At 32.0% G+C, this 26,183-nt stretch overlaps 1 protein-coding gene across 1 annotated transcript in view; it reads right to left on the reverse strand.

Moving 5' to 3' along the window:
* LOC143052109 (fasciclin-1-like) overlaps positions 1–26,183 on the reverse strand; it is a 28,655-nt gene that overhangs the window by 432 nt on the left and 2,040 nt on the right. Inside the window, exons 2-12 of the mRNA XM_076225082.1 lie at positions 15,324–15,495; positions 14,755–14,852; positions 13,875–14,059; positions 12,686–12,866; positions 12,066–12,186; positions 9,912–10,050; positions 9,171–9,330; positions 8,726–8,867; positions 2,459–2,606; positions 1,256–1,568; positions 799–916 (exon numbers count right to left, since the gene is read on the reverse strand). Of these exons, the coding sequence (XP_076081197.1) occupies positions 799–916; positions 1,256–1,568; positions 2,459–2,606; positions 8,726–8,867; positions 9,171–9,330; positions 9,912–10,050; positions 12,066–12,186; positions 12,686–12,866; positions 13,875–14,059; positions 14,755–14,852; positions 15,324–15,495 (1,777 nt within the window). The remainder of the gene's footprint in view (positions 1–798; positions 917–1,255; positions 1,569–2,458; positions 2,607–8,725; positions 8,868–9,170; positions 9,331–9,911; positions 10,051–12,065; positions 12,187–12,685; positions 12,867–13,874; positions 14,060–14,754; positions 14,853–15,323; positions 15,496–26,183) is intronic.

Consider the following 26,183-nt stretch of genomic DNA (forward strand, 5'->3'; position numbering starts at 1 on the left):
GGACTTTTGTGGTAGGATTTTTTTTTATGGTAATAATATGCACAGCCATGGTATAGACTTGGAAAAAAACTTTATTGTATTTCAAGCTAAACTTTCATAAAATGTAGAATCATCCACACATCCCTACAGAAATTACCAAAAAAAATAAGATAGAAAAAAAAATAGGCAACAAAATAAAGAAAAGCGAAAAATGGGGTGCTTAGTAACTAAAAAGAAACAGAATAAGTAGTAAATATGGACAAAAATTATATGACAAAGTTATAGAATACAAAATTGAGGGACCCTCACCCAGACCTTTTTCTTTTATACTTACATCTATCATTTGATTTGGAGATTCGTATTGAATCACCATGTATAGCTCTGTAATTGTAGTTGGTATTTACTTACATCTATCATTAGATTTAGAGATTCGTATTGAATCACCATGTATAGATCTGTAATTGTACTTACATCTATCATTAGATTTAGAGATTCGTATTGAATCACCATGTATAGATCTGTAATTGTACTTACATCTATCATTAGATTTGGAGATTCGTAATGAATCACCATGTATAGATCTGTAATTGTAGTTGGTATTTACTTACATCTATCATTAGATTTAGAGATTCGTATTGAATCACCATGTATAGATCTGTAATTGTACTTACATCTATCATTAGATTTGGAGATTCGTAATGAATCACCATGTATAGATCTGTAATTGTAGTTGGTATTTACTTACATCTATCATTAGATTTAGAGATTCGTAATGAATCACCATGTATAGATCTGTAATTGTAGTTGGTATTTACTTACATCTATCATTTGATTTGGAGATTCGTATTGAATCACCATGTATAGATCTGTAATTGTAGTTGGTATTAGCTAGCGTCTCTAACTCTATCTTCTCACGAAACATCAGTCTCGTTAAAATCTATAAATAAACAAATGCATTTAAGTAAACAAGATCAATGAAGATAGTCCACTAAAATAGTATGAATAAACTGGATGGATTGATTAGTTGGTGTTTAACTCCACTTCAGCACTTATATTGGTGGAAGAAGCAGAGTGCTTAACTTTCTTTAGGAAAATTGACAATCTTAGTCAATAAGGAAATGCCAGTACCAATTTCGGAATATGACAGTTGTTTTCCATTTGTTAGATGTGATTGAGCTTTTGATTTGGCCATTTTGATAACTTTACGATTTGAATTATCCTTTTAGTTTTGTTTTTGTTATTTTGCTTTTTTATTGTACATAAATTTCAATCTTACCCTTTGAAAAGCATAAGCATTTTTCATGATCTTTTCACCATAGTTTGTATTTGAGAAATAATCTATGGCTGTGGAGTTTGGAGCAAAGAATGTCAGTTGACATGGCGACGATGCTGTTCCACAGTAACCCATGTCCCACGGTGGATCCTGTGTCCACGGTGGAATGGTAGCCAGTCCAACTTTGTTGAAGTAATTGTTGATTCCATAATTTGGTGGATATCCTTGCGACTCAAATGTACACTGCTGGCTATAGAACCTTCGATCGCTCAAGTAGTTTTTCATACCAAGTGCTCTCATGTAATCATATGTCCTCCTAAAAAAGTAGACAAATAGATACAGCGTATGATTCTACAAGCTGACAACAAACTTCAGTGAGTGCTATAAAGAAAACGTGGTAAAGAGAACTGTTTTTGGTTCGATTCTGTTAAGCAAAAAAGACTTCCGATTCATTTATTTTCATGGATACCAATTTCTGTTGATTGAGGAAAAATTGTATTTTCATAAATCTGTGATTTTGTGGTTTTTGTCAAAATTTTGAATAGAAGCCTAAAGAAAATATGTACCTTATTAAACATTTAAAATCATGGTTTACCTTTCCTATTGAATCCACAAAAATTACTATCCCCAAAAACATCAAAATAAAACTATGAAACAAGATTTCCTATTAGCCAATCAAACAATTGCCATAGGCGGATCCAGGGGAGGCCCTGGGGGTCCCGGGCCCCCCCTATCGTGGGAAAAATTTGGTTGATTATATAGGGAATCATTGAAGCATGACTGGAGCGGGCCCCCCTTAGGTCAGTCAGCGCCCCCCCCCCCCCCCCCCCCCCCCCTTAGGAAAAGTTCTGGATCCGCCACTGATTGCTATATAATTTAAGGTATAATAACACAAGTTGTATTATAATTCCAATATTTTATAATTTATTGAAGACTTGTATATCTATATGTATCATGTTATGTATAAGTCTTTGTATGGTTACCTATAATTGCTCACATCCATCCACTTTATTTGAACTTTGGTAGTAATCTCATTGGCAATCATACCTCATCTCCTTATTTTTATATTCAGTAAACATGTAATGTGCAGACTAAATTTGTATCATCTGTTTTCATTATAATTTTATTGTTGGTGCTATAATCATCCTTAAAATTCAAAATCTGTTAAATCTTAATTAAAAGATCTATTCAAAATCCTATACTTACAGCAACCAGAGATCACTACAGATAAGGTTGGCCAGATCTAGGTAAGGTACACCCATTATTGTATCTATGAACTGTATTCTGCCATTGGTACACTCTATATCAGCCTGTGTAACCTTGGCTATAACTGTGTCACCTTGAACCCAGGTTTCTGAAAAAGACAAGGTCAAAAGGTGAAAATTGTATATGTGTTGAAGATGAATATTTTGTAGTTTAAAATTTCTATAATTTTTCACTGATATTCATGACAAACTTTTCAAATATTCTTTTTGAGGAATATTTAAAAAATAACATTGACTCTTGATGAAAGAGCCAGTGAATATTAAACCATACTGTTGGATCTTCAAAAATAAATGATATTTAAAATTGCACGAGAAGAGCTTAAGAATTACCTTACAATTTTAGGGCCAAAACCAAAATTTTATTTGATTTTGGTAATATGTCCTCCAACCAGATACTCTGCAAGGCGCAGCTTTATACGACCGCAGAGGACCAACCCTGAACAGTTGGGGCAAGTATGGACACAACATTCCAGCTTAATACAGCTCTGAACTTGGATTGTGATTACGGTAAATAGTTGACACAACATAGGTTTCTGACACAGAATAAATGTGGTCAAAGAACTTAAACTTAAAAACTTAAAAATTTAAATTAAAATTTACCTATTATGGTCATATCCAAAATCTAAATACATGGTTAGATTCAGCATATCAAAGAACCCAAAGAATTCAATTTTTGATGAAATCAAATAATGTTCAATTTTGGACCCTTTAGACCTCAATGTGGACCAATTTGATAACCAGGCCCAAATATTATTTTTTTTTATATTCTACATGGTAAGACTCAGCACATTGAAAAACCCCATATATTCAATTTTGTTGAAATCAAACAAACTTTAATTTTGGACCCCGATTTGGACCAACTTGAAAACTGGGCCCATAATAAATCAAAGAGCTGATAGCTCTGAGGTGGAAGAAGGTGAATAAAAGGTAATCTAAATTACCAGAAAAGCAGCCCCACTTACGAAGGCTGCTTTGATCCATTATCGTTATGATGTATTTTTTTTTCTTCAAACAAGAAAAGGTCATAAGTACATGGATTTCCCATCCGTACAATCATTTTCTATGTTCAGTGGACTGTGAAAATTAGGTAAAATCTTTAAATTGGCAGTAAAATTAAGAAGATCATATCATAAGGAACACATGTGGTGCACTAAGTTTCAAGTTGATTGGATTTCAACTTCATCAAAAACTACCTCGACCATAAACTTTATAACCAGAAGCAGGACGAACGGACAGACCAGAAAACATAATGCCCATAAATTGGAGCATAAAAATAGTAAGGCTTGTTACATACCCGCCATCTTTTGAAAGTTCCCATAGGGGTTTTTAGTGCACAACAACAATTTGAAGGTTACAATTTTAAGCGAAGTATTTTGCACGATCTGGATTGTCTAGAAAAAGTGTCATATTTCCATTTTGTATGATGAACTTACATGCCTTTTTCTTAAGTCTGTTTGCATGATTCTAGTTATTAAATCGGTAGAAGAGATGAAGCTAGCAGATCAGTGTTTATTTTCTTGCGTAAGAATATTAGATGCTTGTTGAAATTTCCAATTTTGAATTATGCACACAAAGATGGACCTTTAACAGGTTGGGAACAACACTCCAAATGAGGGGTAACCTTATTGGAAGAACATTACAACCCACTGTAAAAAATGAGCACATTTTTATTCATATTATTTGATGAAACTTTCCCCCAAGAACTATGCATCTATTAAGTACTAAATGGTCAAAATATGTCAAAAGAATTTTCTGTTGTTTCTAAACTTATATCTTCTTTATTAACTTGACCCCTCATTTAGAAAAGTTGTTCCGAATATAAGAATTTTCCCACTTTTGAGTTTAATAAAAATCTTAAAAATGTTCTTTCTTTTTTTTCAACAGTAAAATGACCCCTTGTTTTAGGAACAGTCCCTCATTTAAGGGACACCACTCATAATTGGGGGGGGGGGGGGGGGGGTCCCAACCTGAAAACAAAAATAAAATATGTTACAACCAGTATTATGTCAATAAATAAGTGAAAAAAAATACTATGTACTATCTTTATCATGTTTATGGTAGTACAGTAGACTCCGGACAATCGGATACCCAAAATTTCAGCTAAAAATATCTGATTACCCGATATATTCAATTAGACGATGAATGTATATTCAATGAATATTCTACAACAATAAGTAGATCTATTGCTTAATATGTGAAAGGGCTGGAGGATTGATGGAGTGATTTTTATCAGTTACATCACCACGATGTTTGCAAGAAAAATTATCAGCTGATTATGTAGCTAATGATTAAATTTGTTTCCACTTGCAGTTTTTAAATCCTATATTTATTAAAATCAATCAAATGTCCTGAAATATTTATGTAAATTATTATCTTCCATCCATAGTTTGTCTTTACTTGTTTAGTAAACAAATTATTTACAATTCCACACAGGTAAACTAATTTGGCTATAAATAGATCACAGCATGTCTGAGTAGAATCTCTTATCTAAAATCGTAATTGTTATAATTTTATTTCTTTAAATAATCAAATTTAAATTTATGAAAATAATCATGATTGATAAAATAGTATTGCATAAAGTTTACGCTTTCAGAGACTATTTATGTTTAGGTCATGGTTCTACAGGCTTCTTCACATATTTGTAAACAAACCAATATGGCCGCCACACGTGATTACCTTTAAAAATATTTCTGACAAAAGTCAGATTTCTCTTGTCAAAAGGGATTTATATTAATATTGCAATAAATTATTTAGAGCATTTAGAGTTTAATCAAATTCTCCCAACAGTAACGTACTGCTCTTGTCAACTGAGTCTTTCATTTATGGGTAGACTTTACATAGATAAATTCAGCCGTATAGGAAAGGCAAAATGAGAATGTTGAATTTGATGTATGCCTTTTTGTGCTACTTTGTTACATTTGTTGTTTATGTAGTGATATTAAGATGATAACACAATATTGACTGTTGTACCCCTATTTTTGACATTTTTACTCTTTGAGTATGTTTGTTTTGTTCATGCATCGTTGACAATGTAATGGAATTTGATGCGACTGTCATACAAGTGAGAGGTTTAGCTAGCTATAAAACCAGGTTCAATCCACCATTTTCTACATTAGAAAATGCCTGTACCAAGTCAGGAATATGACAGTTGCTATCCATTCGTTTGATGTGCTTGGACTTTTGATTTTGCCTTTTGATTTTTGATTTTCCTTTTTGAATTTTCCTCAGATTTCAGTATTTCTGTGTTTTTACTTTTGAATAATTTTATAAATAGATTCAAACCATTTGAAGTAGAAAGGCATCTAATTCACGTGACAAGGAAAACAATGAATAAAGACACCAATTTAATAAGAAATAGATCCTTTTTATTTATTAAAAAAAAATCTTCTTGTCTGCAAGATTGCAAATTCGTAACTTCAAGGCGGAACTTGTAAACAGGGCGAGTTATCCCGATACCAAATTCACGCATGCGTACTACAAATATCTACAGTAAAAACATCCGGTTACAAGTAAACAAATAACATTCATGGATTTTATGTGGATGAGATGAAATCTATTAATTTACATAAATAAAAAGGTCATATTTACGATAGTGATTGTTTTTCAATCCTAATTTACAAATTAAATGTGTAAAAATCGGTGTCAGGAATCTTAAGTTGTTATGAAATTGTAATACACAGAAACGAATGCGGTATACGGAGGCTCAATGAGTTTAAAGTCGGTCCCATAGGTCTTCAGAAGACTTGACGTCTTCTTCCACCAAAAATATAAGTTCATGTTTAGATTCAGCATATCAAATAACCCCAAGAATTCAATTTTTGTTAAAATCAAACTAAGTTTAATTTTGGACCCTTTGGACCTTATAGGGGCACTAGCAAGGAGATGTATAAAAATCTAAAGTGTGATTCGTTTTTGTTCAATCAATAGTAGCAGTGAAATAGTGAAATAATAATTGGCTTGTAGCAGCCAAAATAGTTCAATTTTGTCAAATTAAGCTAAATAATATTGATAATGAATTGTTCACTTGCAAGTGAATAAGTCGACCTCATTATATCCGTATTCATGTGAACTTCAATTTAACCCCTTAACTAGAGATGGACAACGCATGCTTTGTACATGTACTGTTTAATTAAAGGAAAGGAATGTCAACATTGAAAGTGAAACTACGGTAAATCAATTGATGACTGATTCGATCCACTAAAAATCTTTCTTCTACATGTAAAAAAACGATGAGAAACATATATTTTTAATCTATACAAATAAAATTAAACAGACCTATAAAAATCCAACTGCATGTGTTGGCTTAATCTATTTATATCTAATTATTAGTATATTTATGTTTACATCGCTTATATGGTCATCGGAAGTCAACTCGATATTTAATTAGATGGAGTAAACTACATATTATTGACCCTATGCTCTGTAAACTGTTTATTTCACACTTTTGATAGCTTGGATAAATGTTTTACATTGCTATAAATAAAATATGAGAATTTGAGTCAAATTGGTGATCATGAATTTGACAGCTAGTGCCCCTTTAATGTAGACCAATTTGAAAACAGGACCAAAAATAAGAATCTAAATATAGGTTAGATTTGGCATATCACAGACCCCCATTAATTCAATTTTTGATGAAATCAAACAAAGTTTAATTTTGGACTATTTTGGCCCCTAATTCCTAAACTGTTGGGACCAAAACTCCCCAAATCAACCCCAACCGTCCTTTTGTGGTCATAAACCTTGTGTTTAAATTTCATACATTTCTATTTACTTACACTAAAGTTATAGTGCAAAAACCAAGAAGAATGCTTATTTGGGCCCTTTTTGGCCCCTAATTCCTACACTGTTGGGACCAAAACTCCCAAAATCAATCCCAACCTTCCTTTTGTTGTCATAAACCTTGTGTTAAATTTTCATAGATTTCTATTTACTTATATTAAAGTTATTCACTTATTGTGCGAAAAATCAAGAAAATGCTTATTTGGGCCCTTTTTGGCCCCTAATTCCTAAACTGTTGGGACCAAAACTCCCAAAATCAATCACAACCTTCCTTTTGTAGTAATAAACCTTGTTTAAATTTCATAGATTTCTATTTACTTATACTAAAGTTATAGTGCGAAAAACCAATTGTCTTCGGACGACGACGACGACACCAACGTTATACCAATATTGTACCAAATTTTTTTAATTTTTTGCTGTCATATAAAAATTAAGGTGGAGAAGGTAAGAATTTTTTTTATCATTTATTTCAACATTGATAGTAATACGGAAGTTGGCTTCATAGTATTAATTACAGGATGTGCACATATATTTATCGTACAGCGGGTAAATTATCACATTGTGATTGGTTTAACGCTGTCACGTGCTGACCCCCTATGAGACCGTAGGGGTTTAGTAAATTTCATAGGGGGTTCATGATGCGTTTATGGGGACGTCATCTATTAATGTTGTTGTGTTTCATTGTTTATATTTCAACAAAACGCAGCGAAAATGGTTCAGCGTACGATAAATTAGTTATATGGTTAACTACTGACCCCCTACGGATCCATAGAGGGTGAATAAAATCGATAGGGGATTCGGCCTCTGGATTCATCCCCTATGGATCTGTAGGAGGGTCAGAAGCGAACCATATAACTTATAATATATATATTTATATTTTGTAATTATTTTGTTTCCAATTTCAGTCATACAATGAAGTAATATATATATAGTGATTCAATTCTATATTTTTATTAGAAAATGGTACTTTTCCTTTTACAAATCAAAGTACGCAAGTACTGTTTTGTTTTCAATGTTAAAGAAGAAATTATGGGTTTTTTGTGTGTGGGTAGGGTCAGGTAACCTGTAACCAACCATTTTTTTTATTCTAGGCCCAGATGCTGCATTTTTGCGCCTGTCCCAATTCAGGAGCCTCTGGCCTTTGTTAGTCTTGTATTATTTCTAATTTTAGTTTCTTGTGTACAATTTGGAGTTTAGTATGGCGTTCATTATCACTGAACAAGTATATATTTGTTATGGGGCCAGCTGAAGGACGCCTCCGGGTGCAGGAATTTCTCGCTGCATTGAAGACCTGTTGGTGACCTTCTGCTGTTGTCTGCTCTATGGTTGGGTTGTTGTCTCTTTGACACATTCCCCATTTCCATTCTCAATTTTATTTCCCTAAATTAGTATGAAAAGTTGAAATATGTTAAATTTCTGTTAAACTTACCATTTCTCTGTCTATAAATAGTTATCTTAGGATTTGTCCCTTCTAAATATAGACTAGTTCTGAACTGTCTACTCTCATATTCTCCTACCATGTTAGACACCTGTACCTGTTGACCCGGCTGTAAAATGTGAAGTTTCAATACCTAAAACAGAATTGATAAAAATACAAATTAACCTTTTCTAAAAACATTAGCTCTTCAACATCGTCAGAGCAGAGAAATCTGATCTTATATTTTATAGTGTTTCTTTTTGTGTTGTAATGTTACACTACTGTTTCAGATTAGGGAGAATCTTAAAGCCTACCACATTTTTATGCACCTATATAAAGTCAGGAGTCTGTTGTACAGTCATAGTTGTTTGTTGGTGTGGTTCATAGATGTTTCTTGTTGGTCTAATCTTTAGTTTGAATTGTTTCATCTTTTTAAATTGGATTTTACCTAACCTACCTTGTCAATCAGCTTAGAATCAAAATTAAGTGACACCCAGGGAACTCTCTTTATTTTTTCGAAGGCCTCTGCTGTAGGAGCAAATACATTGACCCCTGTCTGTGTAGTAAGGGTATTCCTTATCTCCTCTGAGGCTCTGTTAATTAACTGGTCAAATAATCTGAATATAGAAAATATTACATACTAAGGAATATTCATTAATTGAGGAAATTTGTGTTTTTGTGGTTTTGACAAATTTTGAATACAAGTATATAGAAATTTTGTATTATTTTCAAGAGTTATAACTCCTAGTTCACAAAAATTTAGAAAACTTGGAGTTATACAAGGGGAGACAATTCTGATAACATAATGTTCCACTACTAACCCTTCGGGAAACACCAGTTGACCTCATTTAGTTTGGGTTCATAGTCATCAAAATTAAGTGTTTGTTGTTGTTTTTAGCTTTTTTTTGTTTTTTTCTTTTCTGCCATGTGTTTGTAGTACAAAATGTTTATACTCAAAACAAATACATTTTAAAAATATGTACTAATATACTGTGGCTTCTTTTAATTTGGTAGGTACACTTATTTGTGGAGTGGTTGAAGATAGTCTCTTTAAAGTTTTTATAAATTCTGCGTAAAAGCCAATATAAATGTGTTAAACATTTAATCTCATGATTTAACTTACACACTCATGATATCCTCGAAAAAGAACTACACACAAACAAGGCAGAATGCACAGTAAAAAATATTTAAAACCTACGGTGAGTCTTCTGATATCTGCTGTCGTACTGTGTTATAGATGAAACCAAGCAAGCGATCACAAACATGAATCACTCCATTGTTGACTGTTATATTTCCCAATGTTATCGCTGACGTGACTCCACCACTATTGACATATACTGAAACAGATGAAGTAAAATTTAAATAGAATTTATATATGACAGACAGCCATTGTGAATAAAGAAAATGCCTCTGAGACTGACAACATGTATGTTAGAACAGAAAAAACAAACAAATTATAAATTAAAATCCTTATTATGATTTGATTTGGTGTTTTAACCCCACTTTTAAGCACTGCATTTAGGCTGTTTCTTGGTGGTCGGTTTTGTTAGTGGAGGAAGTCGGAGTGCCCCAAGAAAACCACCAACCTTCGATAGGAAAACTGACAATCCTAGTCAATTAAGATTGGAGTCGAGTGAACCTGCATTCCTTATTATGAAGTAACTATATAAATAATAATGACATTTTATTGTGTGCTTATTATATCGGTTTGATTTGTTCACATAGTATTGTCAAAGCTATGAAACCATGTTAATGCACCATTTTTTCATTAGGAAAATGCAAGTATTTAGTCAGGAACATGACAGGTGTTATCCATTGGTTAGATGTGCTTGAACGTTTGATTTTGCCATTTGATAAGGGATTTTCTGTTTTGATTTTGCCATTTGATAAGGGATTTTCTGTTTTGATTTTGCCTTTTGATAAGGGATTTTCTGTTTTGATTTTGCCATTTGATAAGGGATTTTCTGTTTTGATTTTGCCATTTGATAAGGGATTTTCTGTTTTGATTTTGCCATTTGATAAGGGATTTTCTGTTTTGATTTTGCCATTTGATAAGGGATTTTCTGTTTTGATTTTGCCATTTGATAAGGGATTTTCTGTTTTGATTTTCCTCAGTATATTTTTTATGTTACTTTTTGCTATATTGGTGCTGATACAGATATGTTTATCTATTTATGGAACTTTCCATCACAATTAGTCCAGTCAATCTAGTATTAATTTGACCCTAACCTTGAAGTAATTGCAACAGAAGATTTTCTAAGTTTTAATCTTTAGCATTATACCCCAAATATACACAGAAAACAAGAATGTGTCCTCAGTACACGAATGCCCCACTTGCACTATCATTTTCTATGTTCATTGGACCGTGAAATTGGAGTAATATATCTAATTTGGCATTAAAATTAGAAAGATCATATCATAGGGAACATGTGTACCAAGTTTGAAGTCGATTGGACTTCAACTTCATCAAAAACTACCTTGACCAAAAACTTAAACCTGAAGCGGGACAGACGGACGGACGGACGGACAGACGAACGGACGCACAGACCAGAAAACAAAATGCCCCTCTACTATCGTAGGTGGGGCATAAAAATCCTATAAAATCTAACTTGAGATTTTAAAATTCCCATGGAGATTTGCATTGATATGGGAGATAACTCTGCAAAAAAGACAAAAATATCAATAAAAATTGATACAAAAATTATAACTTTACCGCTTCCATTCAACATAATGTATTGATTAAGAAATAATTCATGGGAGCTGGAATATATTGTAATTTTACAACGGGTTGGCCCTTTATGACAAATATTTTACCCTGATTCTAATAGGACAAAAATGACAATTCTTTTGGATAGAAGCGCAAATATTTGCCGTTCCCATAAATAAACGCACTATTAAATTGGCGTAAAAGAACGGAGCAAACTGAATAAGTGACATGATTCAAACTGTTTACAATAACATATTAAGATAGTTTTGGATGAGTTTAAATGACGATTTACTTATATGTCTTATGTATAAAAAAAACTTTGCTTATACCACATTTGGTACATTGTTTGTTTACGTTTCCTTGTTGTGATGATTTTCGGTTTCACAAGCGTGATTTTTCCCGTAAATGCTTCTATTCTAACGTCATAGTTCTATGACGTCGATTACCTCATTCATAAAAAACATATGACATGGGAGTACGATCGGAACAGCTCAAGCAATATATTCATATTTTACCACGGTCATGTACTCAAAGCGTTTGAAGGACGACATGTTCAAATTCTAGATATTTAACCCGTCTTTTGAGTATACAAAACAACTCTTACAGTGTTTTCATATCTTTTATCAAGTTTAAACTGTTTCTTACCATTATATGGATATGGTTTACGTATTGACAGAGCTCTCTGATTGGCATTAAGAAATCCCTGATTGTGATTCACATAAGTTGTAAAAAGCGCAGCATTCTTTATGTAATGCGCCCTGACAACCTGTAAATATAATAGAAATTTTAACACATGATAGAATATAAAATAGTATGCATGGATTTTGAATCTGACTGAAATACAGATTGATCTACATGAATTACACATAGACAGTGAAAAATTCTAATAATTTATTGCATCCCTTTTTAAATATTCAGACTATTAAAGATCTGAAAAAGCTTTGTTTTACTTTCTTTTCTGGAGACCATTTTGGAATCCTCAGGAATTCATTTGCAAAAGTGACTGTTCAAAGTCAAGAAAACTACACAGAGGTCATGTAGCATGCTTGAACTCATAACACGTCAGGTTAATTTTGGTCTGATCAGAAAATTATTGCCAATAGTCTGATAAATATATCTGCCAAGCAAAAGTTGTCATCACAAAATTTAAACTATCAAGGATTTGATGAAAAGACAATCATGAATTGTTTTCATTTGTTATCACAATTGTTTTACATACAAATCATCAGAAGTTTGAAAAATTCAATTTGTGGTTCCCTTTATACCTCATGTAATTTCTGTACATCTTGTTGAAGGTCTCTAAGTTTAGATGAATCTATTCTATCTATAGCAGCATCATTAGGTACAAAGAGCGTAAATCGTCCGTCGTAATTCTGGAGATCTTTGATTGGATCGTAAAACTGTCCAGAAATTGATAACTTATTCAAGATCTCAGCATAAAACTTCCTACAAATAAGAGAAAATATTAAAGTTAATTAAACATGTAAAAGAAAGCAGTTACACAAAATTAGAGTATTATATTGAATGCTCTTTTGTATATACAAAACTAGAATTGTTGTGCTTTTTAGAGACTTTTATTACGTATTGCAAAACAAAAGTTAGTAAATTTGATTATCTCCCCTTTATCATTTAGGAACAGAAAATTTAATGATTTTCACCTGATTTACCAAAACGACCTGATTGGTTAAAAATGTCATAAACAATGGAAATTTAACCAATGACGTGACGTTATTTTCATTTTGGGGTACGAACAATGGAATTACCCATGATTCTGAAACAGCCAATAAGATTGCACCTGCCATATTTGGGTAGGAATTCAAAACCTTAATTTTGGCTAGAGATACAGTGATTGAATTACTTCAACCACTCAGCCATTGAGACCATAACAGCAATTTTAAGTTAGACATGTAAATTGTATATTTGTATGCTTTATGCATCTTCTCTATCAACGTCTATTGTTGAAGATGCTGTGTTGACCTCTGTGTCATCAAGTTGCCATTCCATTGATGTACACACCACATCTCCTTTTATTCATATTTTAAGAACAAAATCAAACTTTCACTTCAGTGACTTACAGGCATGGGGTAATCGTAATCAGTAATCGTAATCAGCTGTAATCGATTACATTTTGCAGTGTAATCACTGACTTACTGTGGATTCATTATTATTTGTTGGATACAAATTTTCGTGGGTTTCAGGTGAACCACGAATTCAAATGATCAACGAACTACAAATTGTCTATGGCTACTAGTTTGTATTGCAGATATAGGAAAACCATGAATCAAATATCTGCAAAGATGCAAGTTTTCCTTAAACCAAGAAAATATTTAGCCCCCCAAAAAAATGATCGGCAGAGGCAAAGTTGACTTTCCTATAGTCAGGTGTGAGTGTATATTCATAAGTTTTTGAAAGATACTCTTAGAAAGGTTATCTAGTAAGAATTTTGTGACTTACGTAGAATTGACTTTTGGGTTGTCTGGAGTCTGTGTATATTCATAAGATGTCTTTAGACTAGTCTTATCAATCCATATCATAAGTCCATGGACCACACCATTTACACCGACCAAATCCTTTTGTTCTGGTGATACAATGGCACCATTCACAAAGAACGTTGTTGGTCCAAACCAACCAGATATTGCCTGAAAACAGAAATTTCATCCAAAATTTTAATGTCATAGGAATGATAGGATTCATAGCAAACAAAACACTGCAAAACAAATATAAGGATATAAATGTTAAAATAGTTATTGCTGAGCCTTATTACTTATCCATAATATCATATATAGCAATTGAACAAAATATTGGTTATGATAATTAATCTTATCTTCATCATGTTCCTATACTGTATATTAAGAAATTATTGTAGGCATTTATTATTGCAATTTTTGAAGACTAAACAATATATAGATATCAGAATGCGAGTTCTTAGTATTGCGATGTTTAGAAAATAGAAATTGAATTGTTTTACATTTGTCTTTTTGGGCCTAAAAATTGTTACCTTCTACTTTTTTTTTTTTTTTAGGTATCAATTTTCGTGTATTGCTGAAAATTTGCATATTCGTGGATATTTGATTTTGTGGTTTTGCCAATCTCTGTATACAAAGCCTATTGTAATTATGTAATTGCTTGAAGATTTGAATTCGTGGTTCACCAGTTTCCACGAAACCCACAAAAATTGGTATCCAATGAATTATAATGAATCCACAGTATTTAGTCCTTTCGTCTCATTGGCAATCAATCATAGGCTAAAAAGACCTATTTCAAGTTCTAATACTAATGAGTCTAACATGCCCTACTTGAAAATTGTCAGCTATGAAACAACATTACTACTTACACTGCCTTCTCGTCTATTTATATACAGTTTACTTGAAGACATACTTCTTCTTACAGAATTGTCTTGGAAATCTCCTGTCATTAACCTTTGTCCTTCAACTGAAAAAGACAAAAATAATGGGTTAGTGATTTACATTATAAACATGGCTTTGCTCATTGTTGAAGGCCATACGGTGACCTGTAGTGGTTTATTTCTGTATCATTTGGTCTCTTGTGGAGAGTTGTCTCATTGGCAATCATACCACATCTTCTTTTTTTTTTTTATAGATGTTGGGCTACATCAATGAGACACCACCCAACAACACACATAAAGTCAACATACATGTACATTTAATTTTTAATATATTTATATATAATATATGTGTTGTTCATTATGTTCAAAATGCTGGTTCTTTTCCTTGCATGTATACATGTACTAGAGTAACTAGACTATTTTTGTTTCTTTTTGTTATTGTTTTATTAATGTCTTATATTGTACTATGCTCCTTGTGAGCCCATTTATATTAAATAAAACATCTTCTTCATCTTTCTCTATACATTTTGCTATAGGTAAACATGTTATATACTTACTGACATGAAACTTGACAAAGTTTTGAAGGTTAATGCCTGCCATATTATCCACAATGAGCTTCCTATCTGGTGTGAGGTTCTCGTAGGCTGTATCATTGGGAGCAAATATTGTGTATGTTCTTGGATACTGAAAGAATTCCACCAGCTGGGCCTTCCTTACAAGAGACTCAAACTAAAATGGACAATAAAAAATATGAAGAAAAATAAATCAAATAAACAGCTGCGCCACAGGCACATGATATGTCCGTTGTCTTGTGAAAAAAACATAATAAATGTTTTTGGAATAACACTTGGGTTGTACAAGAAGTCATGCTAAGTATATCCTGACTCATTCCATATTCCTGCTCAATAGGAAGTTTATATAAGAGACAGAAAAAAAATTGATCACAACATGTTTAATGTGTTTTTACTAAAAAGCTCAATAAAAATTCAATAACTCAAAAATAAAATAAAGAATCATCCAGAAAAAGTATACAGATCTTTATTTAATATAAGTAACAAGTGTGTGATTAGTTTTATGCAATAACCATACAATGTTTCTGAGATAAGGTGCAACATGTGACCCCCTCCCCCCAATATTTTTATACAAAAAATTCAATAACCATGATTACTCTAAAATAAAAAAAAAGAATCATCACTACATCACTAACCAGATGCGACCGCAGAGGTCGAACCCTGAACGGTTGGGGCAGTTATGGACACAACATTCAAGCTGGATACAGCTCTGAATTTGGATTGTGATTAAATAGTTGACACAGCATAGGTTTCTGTCACAGAATGAATGTGGTCTAATGAACTTAATTTGTTTTGCTTTTTTGCAATACACTATGCTGTTGAATATTAATCCCCTCAAACAAATATTTGAAGAAAAATTCTTTTTAAATTCTAAAATCGGAAATGAGAAAAATCTAATCCCCCCCCCCTCCAATTTTTTTTCACCTCCCCTTTCCTCTATTCCAAAAATGACCTCAATTCAAATACTAATGGAGTTTGCAACAATAACTACGCATTTAGATACATCATAAAATATTAAAATATAAAAAGTCATACAGTCATGGTTAAAATTAGTATTAATTAATAGTAACTTCTAAAAAATAAATGGGAAATGTGTCCAAAGGGACACAGACGATGCCCCCTCTAGCATATAACGTTATAAAGGGACATAACTTTAGAACTGTAAAAGTGAAGCTGCCAAAAATTGAACTTAAACTGAGTTTAGAGGTTATAAGCATTATATATATATATATATATCATTGTATATTATACATTTCATAAAATTTTAGTTAAGACAAACTTAAAGTCATAAGAAACGAGCGCCTGGTGAAAAATAATGTTCATCCAATTCTTGAACCAATGCATGTATATATCATAAATTAGTCCTCTGTGCACGATTTTATCATTTTTACGCAAATATATTGTATAATCATCAATTTTTTTTCTATCTGTCTGTTATGATTTAACAAATATGGCTACTCATTAAATGCCGTGTTTTGAAGCCGAAGTCAAGTTTACCAAATTGTCACCTTATACATGTTATAGTAAATAATCAACAAAAAGCATGGGTATTTAGCACGTGTTTAACATATACAATCAGGTAATTGTTTATTTTAATGACAGATTCATGCGTATTGCTATCACCGGATTTTTACGAGGAGGGTCACACTTAGGTCGTTATGCATATGGAAAATATGTTGGCGAATTGTTTCCTGGCAGCAAGCAATTAAAAATAAGTAAACTTCTTCTAAATGTGGACAAATTAAAGAATTTTCCTCAGAAAAAAAGTGTATGTACATAAGTTGTATAATCATGATAATGAAAACTATCCATTTAGTTTTAAAAAACATATGCATATTTTTTTTTTGAGGTTTCATATGACTTTAACACTGTTTAAGTTCAAAGAACACAAACTAAAAAAATCTTCAATTTTTCCACTTGTAAAGGGGCATAACCCTAGAATGGTAATCAAAGTGCTTGTAATCACTGAATGGTAAAGATTGCTTTAATTTATCAGTTGGTAGTAAAGTGAATATTGCATTGTATATTGTATATAGCATTGACTTAAGTTGATTCAACTACTATTCTGGACAAAGAAAATTAAATCCAATTTTCAAAGAAGATTTCATTAAGTATAGGTTTTAGGTGATACAACAACAATTCTGGACAAAGAAAGACAACTCCAATTTATTGCCTTGAAACTACAAAAATGCTTGTTTTTGGCCCCTTTTTTGCCCTTCCCTAGATCTTCCATCAATTTCTTCATTTTCCATCAACACTTGATGGACAATTGATGGAAATTTGATGGTACTTGATGGAATTCCATCCCAAACCAAAAATATCCATCAAAGGATGATGGAAATTAGAAATATTTTTTCCATCATCATTCTTTTGATGGAAAATTTGATGGAATCTTTAACCCCTGATGGAAAATTGGATGGCATTTTTACCCTTTGATGGAAAATTGGATGGAATTTTTACACCTGATGGAAAATATGATGGCACTTATTCCATCTGATGGTAAATAGGATGGAAATGAAAGAATTTTGATGGAAATTGGACTTAAACATTTTCTTTGATGGAAAGAGGGATGGTATTTGGACTTGATGGAAAAAAACTTAGAAATTTTTTCCATCACAGGTGTCAGGTGCCAATCTGTTTTCCGTTAACCTTTGTGTACAGGATGTGACATCATAAATGAACACAGATTCTGAGGCCCAATGAGGAGAGCACATGTTTTTATGCATTCTTCTGCAATATCTCTAACTTATAACATAAAGATAAACTACAAACTATAAATACATATTTTTTATATAATTTATAGCAATTTTTCAAGATTTAGATAATTAACAGTATTTATTAGGGGCACATTTCAAAGAAATCAAATTGTCACAAGACCCTACACAACCTCAACAAATCAACAAATTCAAATTTGAACATTCATGAACATGCAGACAAGAAGCAAAGATGTCTTCTGTCATTAACAAATTATGAAGTTTACAATGGATTTAGACCAAAAGGTTGTTATTAATTCTATTGACTGGGATTGAATAGTGCAGATGTATTCTTCTGATGACATAATTGTCTCTTGGATTTAGGAAGATAGTGTGTACACATGTTCTGGATTCAATCTTTTGGTAAGTACAATGTATTAGAATTTCCACCATTTTGAATATATGTGCATGCTCTTTTAGTTCAAAGTTGAGTGACAATTTAAAATGTTTTATTAGCTTTTCAGAGTCAAGAAAAAATCAAAGAGCAGATTGCTCTGAGGGATACGATTGCCGTTGTTTCATTGACACATGTATACATGTACATGTAGCTGGATAAATTATTTTCAAAACTAATTCAACTGCACATGTAAATAGTTACAAAATAGCCAAACCCGGATAAAAGTGTATGAACAATGTAATTAGGCCTATTCTGTTTTATTTTTGTACTATCAATTCCAAGTTTACTTTCCACAGCAGTCACCGAGACGCAAGAGTGAGAGTGAGAGAAGGTATTTCACTTCGTATCTTATCACCTATTTTCCTACGTAAATTCTAGGAGGAACCCCATTCCTAACTCTTTAAATATTTAATTTCCTTTGGGTCAGTGATCATGACTCCTTTCCGTACACATTTATCGGTTTAAATTGCATTCGTTTTCTAATATAATACGACGTTTATTGACAGAACGAGCTAATACTCGACGTCTTGTTTAGGTTCAGAATTCACGGAAGATACTTCCGGAAGGGAGACAACTCGAAACGATAATATGGAAGACTCCATTTCCCCTGAAGGGGTGTTCTACGATATGGAATACATTTATTTTAATTTAAATGATGCATATGATTTAAAATTATGCAACAACAATAACCCTCAATAGCAGACATTCATAGAAAAGATCCCATGAGTTATAAATTAATTAATTGAGTGGGGAATCCAGAGCAACCATTCAATCTAAAACCCCTTGAAGTCAAGAAAACTATACGCATGCGCATAATTTCCAAAACAAACCCTGGGGCAAGACATATTAAATGTTTATTAAACGACCTAGATGGTTCTCTATTTCTTTATGGAAGTACAATCTCAAAAATCAGTTTCAAAACGGTAACATATAAGAAAAACTCCACTTCAGTTCTTATATGACAGAAATAGATTTATCGGTATTCAGAGAACTCTCGCATTTTATCAAAACTGGGAATTCCCTCTGACGTGTTTCTAAATTTATAAAAACACTAAATATAAATACTGCTTAATTCTGATTTTCTGTGTTGTTAAAAACACGCATATAAGTCAAGGGAATTATCAAACATGAAGATTATGAAAAGAACATTATAGGAAAGTTGATTAAGTTTAATCCCTTTGTTTGTTTTTACCTTTTAAAGCAAGACAATCATAAGAATCTGAGATGTTCCTTCATGTTTAGAATAAAACGATTGACGTGCGGGCAATGCTCTGAGCCACCGGTATAAGTCTACAGATTGCTTGAAAGCAATCGTATCCCAAAAACTAGACCATAGATTTATAGAAATTATCAATCAAGAAGATGTGGTATACATGGTATAATTGCCAGTGAGACAACTATCAACAAAAGACCAAATGACACAAAAAATGTGAATATACAAATCATACAATTGTGTACGACAGGAATCTTATTTTGTATCATTTTAAAACATTACTAGTATTTGTTTTATAAAATTATTTTGTACTTAATTCCAATAAAATAATTTTGCTATAAAATTAGAGATCTGTGGTATGACTGACAAATTTTATACATTTATATATCCACAAATGACAAGTAACTAATAACCTTACTTTATGTCTTTACAATGTTAACTTATTCTAATTTATCATGTTTATAATATGCTAGATTCTTTTATTTTTATTTTGCAGAATTTGCCATCAACTAATTCAACTTTAAGGACAGAGATTCCAATGGGACACTGAACTAAAAGATACACACATGTAACTGGACTACCTATAGACGACAGAGAACAAATATTGTTTTATGACATCACAGAAAATGCCATATATAGAAAGATTTTCAAATTCCATCTGATGGTCAATTCTCCATCAAGTTTCCATGCATATTTCATGTAATGGAAAATATTCCATCAGTTAAATTGTTCCATCAATTATCCATCAGATGGCAAAAATACCATCAATTATCCATCAGATGGAAATTATGCCATCAGTTTTCCACCATCATGAACACAAATTCCATCAAAAAATGTCCATCAACCATTTTCCATCATTGATGGAAAGTTGATGGAAAGCTGTTCCAATACTCCATCAAGATGATGGCATTTGTTCCATCACAAAATTCCATCATGTTTGATGGAAAATCTAGGGAAGGGCGTTCCTAGACTGTTTGTCCCATAACCCTTAAAATATATCCCAACCTTCTACTTATGGTATTAAACATTGTGGTACAATCTCAGAACAATTGAAATACTTATACACAACTTATTGTCCTGACACTAGATAAATGCTTGTTTTGGGCCCCTTTGGGCCCTAATTTCTAAACCTTAGGGACCATAACCCCCAAAAATCAATCCCAAGTTTCCTTTTGTGGTTATAAACATTGTGTTGAAATTTTATTGATTTCTTTTTACTTATACTAAATTATCCGGAAACAATCTGTCTTCAGACGACGCTGACAACTACGTGATACCAATATACTACGGCAAAAATTTTTGCGGTCATATAAAAAGTATACAGATCTTCAGATTAATATTACAAACAAGTGAGTGAAGTTTTATACAATAATTATGAATAGTTTCTAAGATACGGCACAACATGACTACCCCCCTTTTTTTTACAAAAAACTTAATAACTCTAAAATAAAATAAAGAATCATCATCAAAAAGTATACAGATCTTTTAATTAATATAAATAAGAAGTGTGTAAAGTTTTAAGCAATAATCAAAAATCATTTTTGTCTTGTGAAAAAAAACACCACCCCAGTTTTAGTTAAAAGTCCTGTAACTTAAAAAGTTTTAATCTTATTTTCACCAAAAAGTATACAGATCCTTCAACCATCATCAGAAACAACTATGTGAAGTTTCATGAAATTTGGATAAGTCGTTCTCAAGTTATGGTGCGACATGGAATGCCGAACAGACAGACTACATTCGTATACTGTAAACCAACTTATTTTCGTGGATACTTTATTTCACGTTTTATCCTTCCTAGTCCACTTCGCGGCTATTTAGATTCACGATTTTCGAATGTATATGATGTAGTTTAAGACGAAAGATCCAAGTTTTACCTTTTCGCGACAATTTATATTCGCGTTATTTTTCTACTCGCGAAAGTTGCGAAAATAAATTGCTCTCGAAAATAAGTTGGTTTACAGTATCATCATGATCATAATACAAATGTACATGTATTCCATCCCGTTAAACTTTTGACGGACGTATAAGAATTGTTGGAGCTGTGAACCTGAGCTAATTTTTTTCTGATACATTGTTTTAACAAGGAACTGTTTGAATCTGGAATAATTTAACGAATACCAAACATATTGTTAGAAAGGTGAAATACATGTATATATTTTTTGGCATATTTTTCTGCCTTTAAATATTTTTTTTTATTTTTTTTCTGACTGACCAACCCAACTTTTCCATGGGGAAAATCTTTAAACCAACAAATTAAAAAACCTGGCCTAAAGTATGTAACATCTAGGTCTTCCACCTTAAGAAATATAAAGCTTTTAAGAAGTAAGCTAACACTGTGGCACCGCCGGATCACTTTCCCTATGCCAAGCTTTCTGCAACAGTAGTCACAGACTCAACAAAAATCATCAGCAATAACTCCTACATGTAATTATAAACATGCTAACAGGAGTTGATTGTGGCCATGTTGTTTTACAGTTTTATAAGGGGATTTTGTCTTCCTGATCCTTTTTGCAGATTTGATTTTAGGTCTCAATGTGAGTCCAACTAATTATAATGATCTTCGATAAAATATCATATTTTAAAAATTCGTAAGGGTTCCACGGAACCCAGTGTCTTGCCTACTTTTGCTGTTAATCGCAGACTCAACAAAAATGAGGAAAAACATCAATAAAAATTTTCCTTTTGATGCTGTCTTTTGATTGAAAGAAGCTTCCAAGTTTGGTAAAAAATCCAGGATAGTTTATGAATCTAATAAATGTTTTATAAACTTTAACTGCAGACTGTATGTAATGTTAACTGGAAGAAAAACTAAGTCCATTTATAAGTAAAATACAGAAAAAGTGAATTTTCTTTTACAAAATTTACTTCTGAATAATATCTTATGATCAGAAACAAGCTTTTGTCTAAGTTTGGTAGAAATCCAGGATAGTTTAAGAACATTATAAAAATTTTAAAAACCACAGAGTGAATGTTTTGTTTCTGGCAAAAAAACTAAGTCCATTTATAAGTAAAATACGGAAAAGTGGAAATTTTTTTTTACAAAATTTTCTTCTTGATACTATCTTATGATCATAAACAAGCTTCTGTCCAAGTTTGGTACAAATCAAGGACAGCTTATGAAAGTTATTGAAATTTTAAAAACTTTAACCACAGAGTGAATGTAATGTTTCCTCGCAGAAAAACTAAGTCCATTTATAAGTAAAATACGGAAAAATTGGAATTTTATTTTTACAAAATTTACTTCTGGATACTTTCTTATGATCATAAACAAGCTTCTGTCCAAGTTTGGTAGAAATTCAGTATAGTTTAAGAAAGTTATTAAAATTTCAAAAACTTTAACCACAGAGTGAATATTTGTGGACGCCGCCGACGACGACGGAATGTAGGATCACTTAGTCTCGCTTTTTCGACTAAAGTCGAACTCACTGGCTCGACAAAAATGGTAAAAGCAATCATTTTTGGACAATTACTGTGTGGTAAAGTTACATGTGTAAGTTCCGTGAGGCTATAAACAAACACATGATACATTGTAAAACACTGTAAAATTTACAACATAATAAATGTTATGATTAGTTATTGTAAAACTGAAACAGTCATAAAAAGGAACTTTTACAGATTTTAACAGTTATATTCCCATGAGAAAATCCAATACATTGTATATGAAGGCTGTAAACCTATGACTTGTTTTATTAAAATCTTAAATCATTATGTGCAATCTTACTCCTTTTAACCTACATTTTATTTATGTATGTACAGTAATACATATATTCATTTTTTTTTAATATTTTGGAATTGCTTACAACTAGTGGCTGAACAGTGGCAAATATTTCATAGTTATCATTTTTGCCGAAATCTTAAGATTAACCTTATTCATGTTATTATAGCATAATTAAATCCATTAAAGGGCTCCTGAAGAGCAAAGTTATCTTTTTAATTGGTGACTAATTGCAATTCCATGGTAATTTCTGAATTGATTCAATGGTAACCTGGTTATCGATTTTTGTTAAATTGGTGACAAATATGGGGATGACTACTGGTATGGGATACTAAATACAGCACTACATGTAGATTGAAGATTATATGCATGCACATGCATGTACATGTATTTAACAGTATTGTTAGTAGAAATAATCTAATAAAATTATTTAAGATGTTACATGTAGTTAAGCATGATAACTGTGTCTCAGCAAGTGTTTTTTAGAGAAGTGACTTAGGTAAAGTAAAACAGACTTGATAATTGTTGAGTATTCGAGATCAAAAATCTTTTTAAAATTTCATAACCAGGTACTTGAGAATTAAATAAAGTTGTACATGTTGTAAGTGGTAATTATAACAGAATATGTCTCTTGCTAACTTAAATGAGAATTTTCAGTACAATGTTACAAATGTACATTGTACATTGTACATGTATTTAAACATGACAGGACAATAAAAATTTAAAGTCTTTTCCCCATTTTATACTATAGTGTTATTAACTGTCTGTTTCTGTATTGGCCCTGTTATAGATTCAATGTTAGCTGTATTGGATCTGACACTTGAATATTAACTATGAAACTTACACTCATTGCCCATTTAGAGTCAAATCAGACAGATTAACCATTAATTCTTACTCTTGAGTAGTCTGGGTTCTGATAATTGATCAACAGAAATGAAACAGCATACCCGTAGCCAGGGGGGTTCGGACGAACCCCCCCTTGAAAACAAATAAGCACTGTTAAAGTCAATGTTCTGTTCGAATTGTGACTGTTAAAGTCGAGTTTGTGAGTCCAACGAACCCCCCCTTAGAAATTCCTGGCTACGGGCCTGAACAGTGATATTAATTGAAAGGCTTACTCTTAAGTATTTATGATTATTAACTGTTTATGTGTTACATATTTGTTTTTTGTTCATTCTTTTACATAAATAAGGCTGTTAGTTTTCTCATTTGAATTGTTTTACATTGTCTTATCGGGGCCTATTATCATGATTATAGCTGACTATGCGGTATGGGCTTTGCTCATTGTTGAAGGCCGTATGGTGACCTATAGTTGTTAATGTCTGTGTCATTTTGGTCTTTTGTGGATAGTTGTCTCATTGGCAATCATACCACATCTTCTTTTTTATATTAGTCATTGTTAGTTGAAAATATGACACAAATTTATTTTTTGCATAACAATTTTAAAGTTAAGTTAGCCTAAGCTTCAATTGAAATAGGAAGTTAACATCCAGTATTCTGTATCTGAATCAATATATTGAAGGTCCAAATTTAGCTGTAACTCCATGGGCCAATACATCTTTTTCCATATATATTGGACCTGTCTGAAAAGCAATTTTCGTTAGAACTCTTGATTCAATATATGAATGGGGCACAACATTATCAGTATTGCACATGCTGATTTATCAATTTTAGACCAATTTGCTCAGGTCATTTAATAGATTACTAGAGTGGGGTGCTCATTTTCGCCATATCTTTCTGTTTTCTACAGTTTTTGTTCAGCTCTACTGTCTCTACATGTACAAATGATGTATATATGTTCTTGAAGTATACTGATATTTCTATATGAAGATAAACTTCAACTGCAAAACATTCCTAAGCTTGAAAACATGTTTGTTTGATAAAAATCATCTGTAAAGTTAGATTAAAGGGTGTTTGAAATTTCCTGCTGTTGTGTCAATGGGGAACACATATTCGCCTTTTTTACACATCTATTTAAAACCAAATAACTGGAGCTTTATATAATATTTATCAAATAAATTTCATTATAGATGAACAGCAGACATTTCAAAGGTATAAAAAACAGAAATTTAGGCCAATCAGACAAAAAATAACTAAGAAAAACTTCTTTGAAAATCGTTGTCCGTTTTTCGGTCCTTTGCAGTAAGTGTCACAATTTTGTTTAAGTTTAATTAATAAAAAAATAATCATATTTGTTATAAAATTTAATTTATCTTCATATTTCTTCCATTTCGGCCATCCTATGATGTTTTTACACCTCAAAATCATAAAAAACGGCGAAATTGTGTCCCTGGCCAATATGTGCTCCCCCCCACTCTATACAATACATCATCACACAAAAAACACAATATTGGGGAATAATATTTTATATCCATGAGCTTATTATCCCACAGTTGAGATAATTCTTTCTGTGATTTTTCCCTTGACATTTTTAAAAGCCACTGGAAATTTGTGTCAAATTAAGAGATTAGACTGTTCAAATATGGGTGCCTATAAAGTGCGAAACGAAATAGAAATGAAACGAAAAGAAACAAAATGAAACGAAAAGAAATGAAACAAAAAGAAACGAAATTAACATAAAACGAAACGAAACAGGAACCAACGAAAAGAAAAGAAACGAAATCAAATTACGGATCACTTGATTCTTTTTTTATCTTTCTAAAAACAAAACTTAAAAAAAACGACGTAGATGTGAGCAGCCATGTCACCGTACGGTCTTCAACAATGGTCTTCAACAATGAGAAAAACGTGCACTATGTGTAGCTAT

This window comes from Mytilus galloprovincialis, chromosome 11, assembly GCF_965363235.1.
Source record: "Mytilus galloprovincialis chromosome 11, xbMytGall1.hap1.1, whole genome shotgun sequence".
NCBI classification, from domain to species: domain Eukaryota; kingdom Metazoa; phylum Mollusca; class Bivalvia; order Mytilida; family Mytilidae; genus Mytilus; species Mytilus galloprovincialis.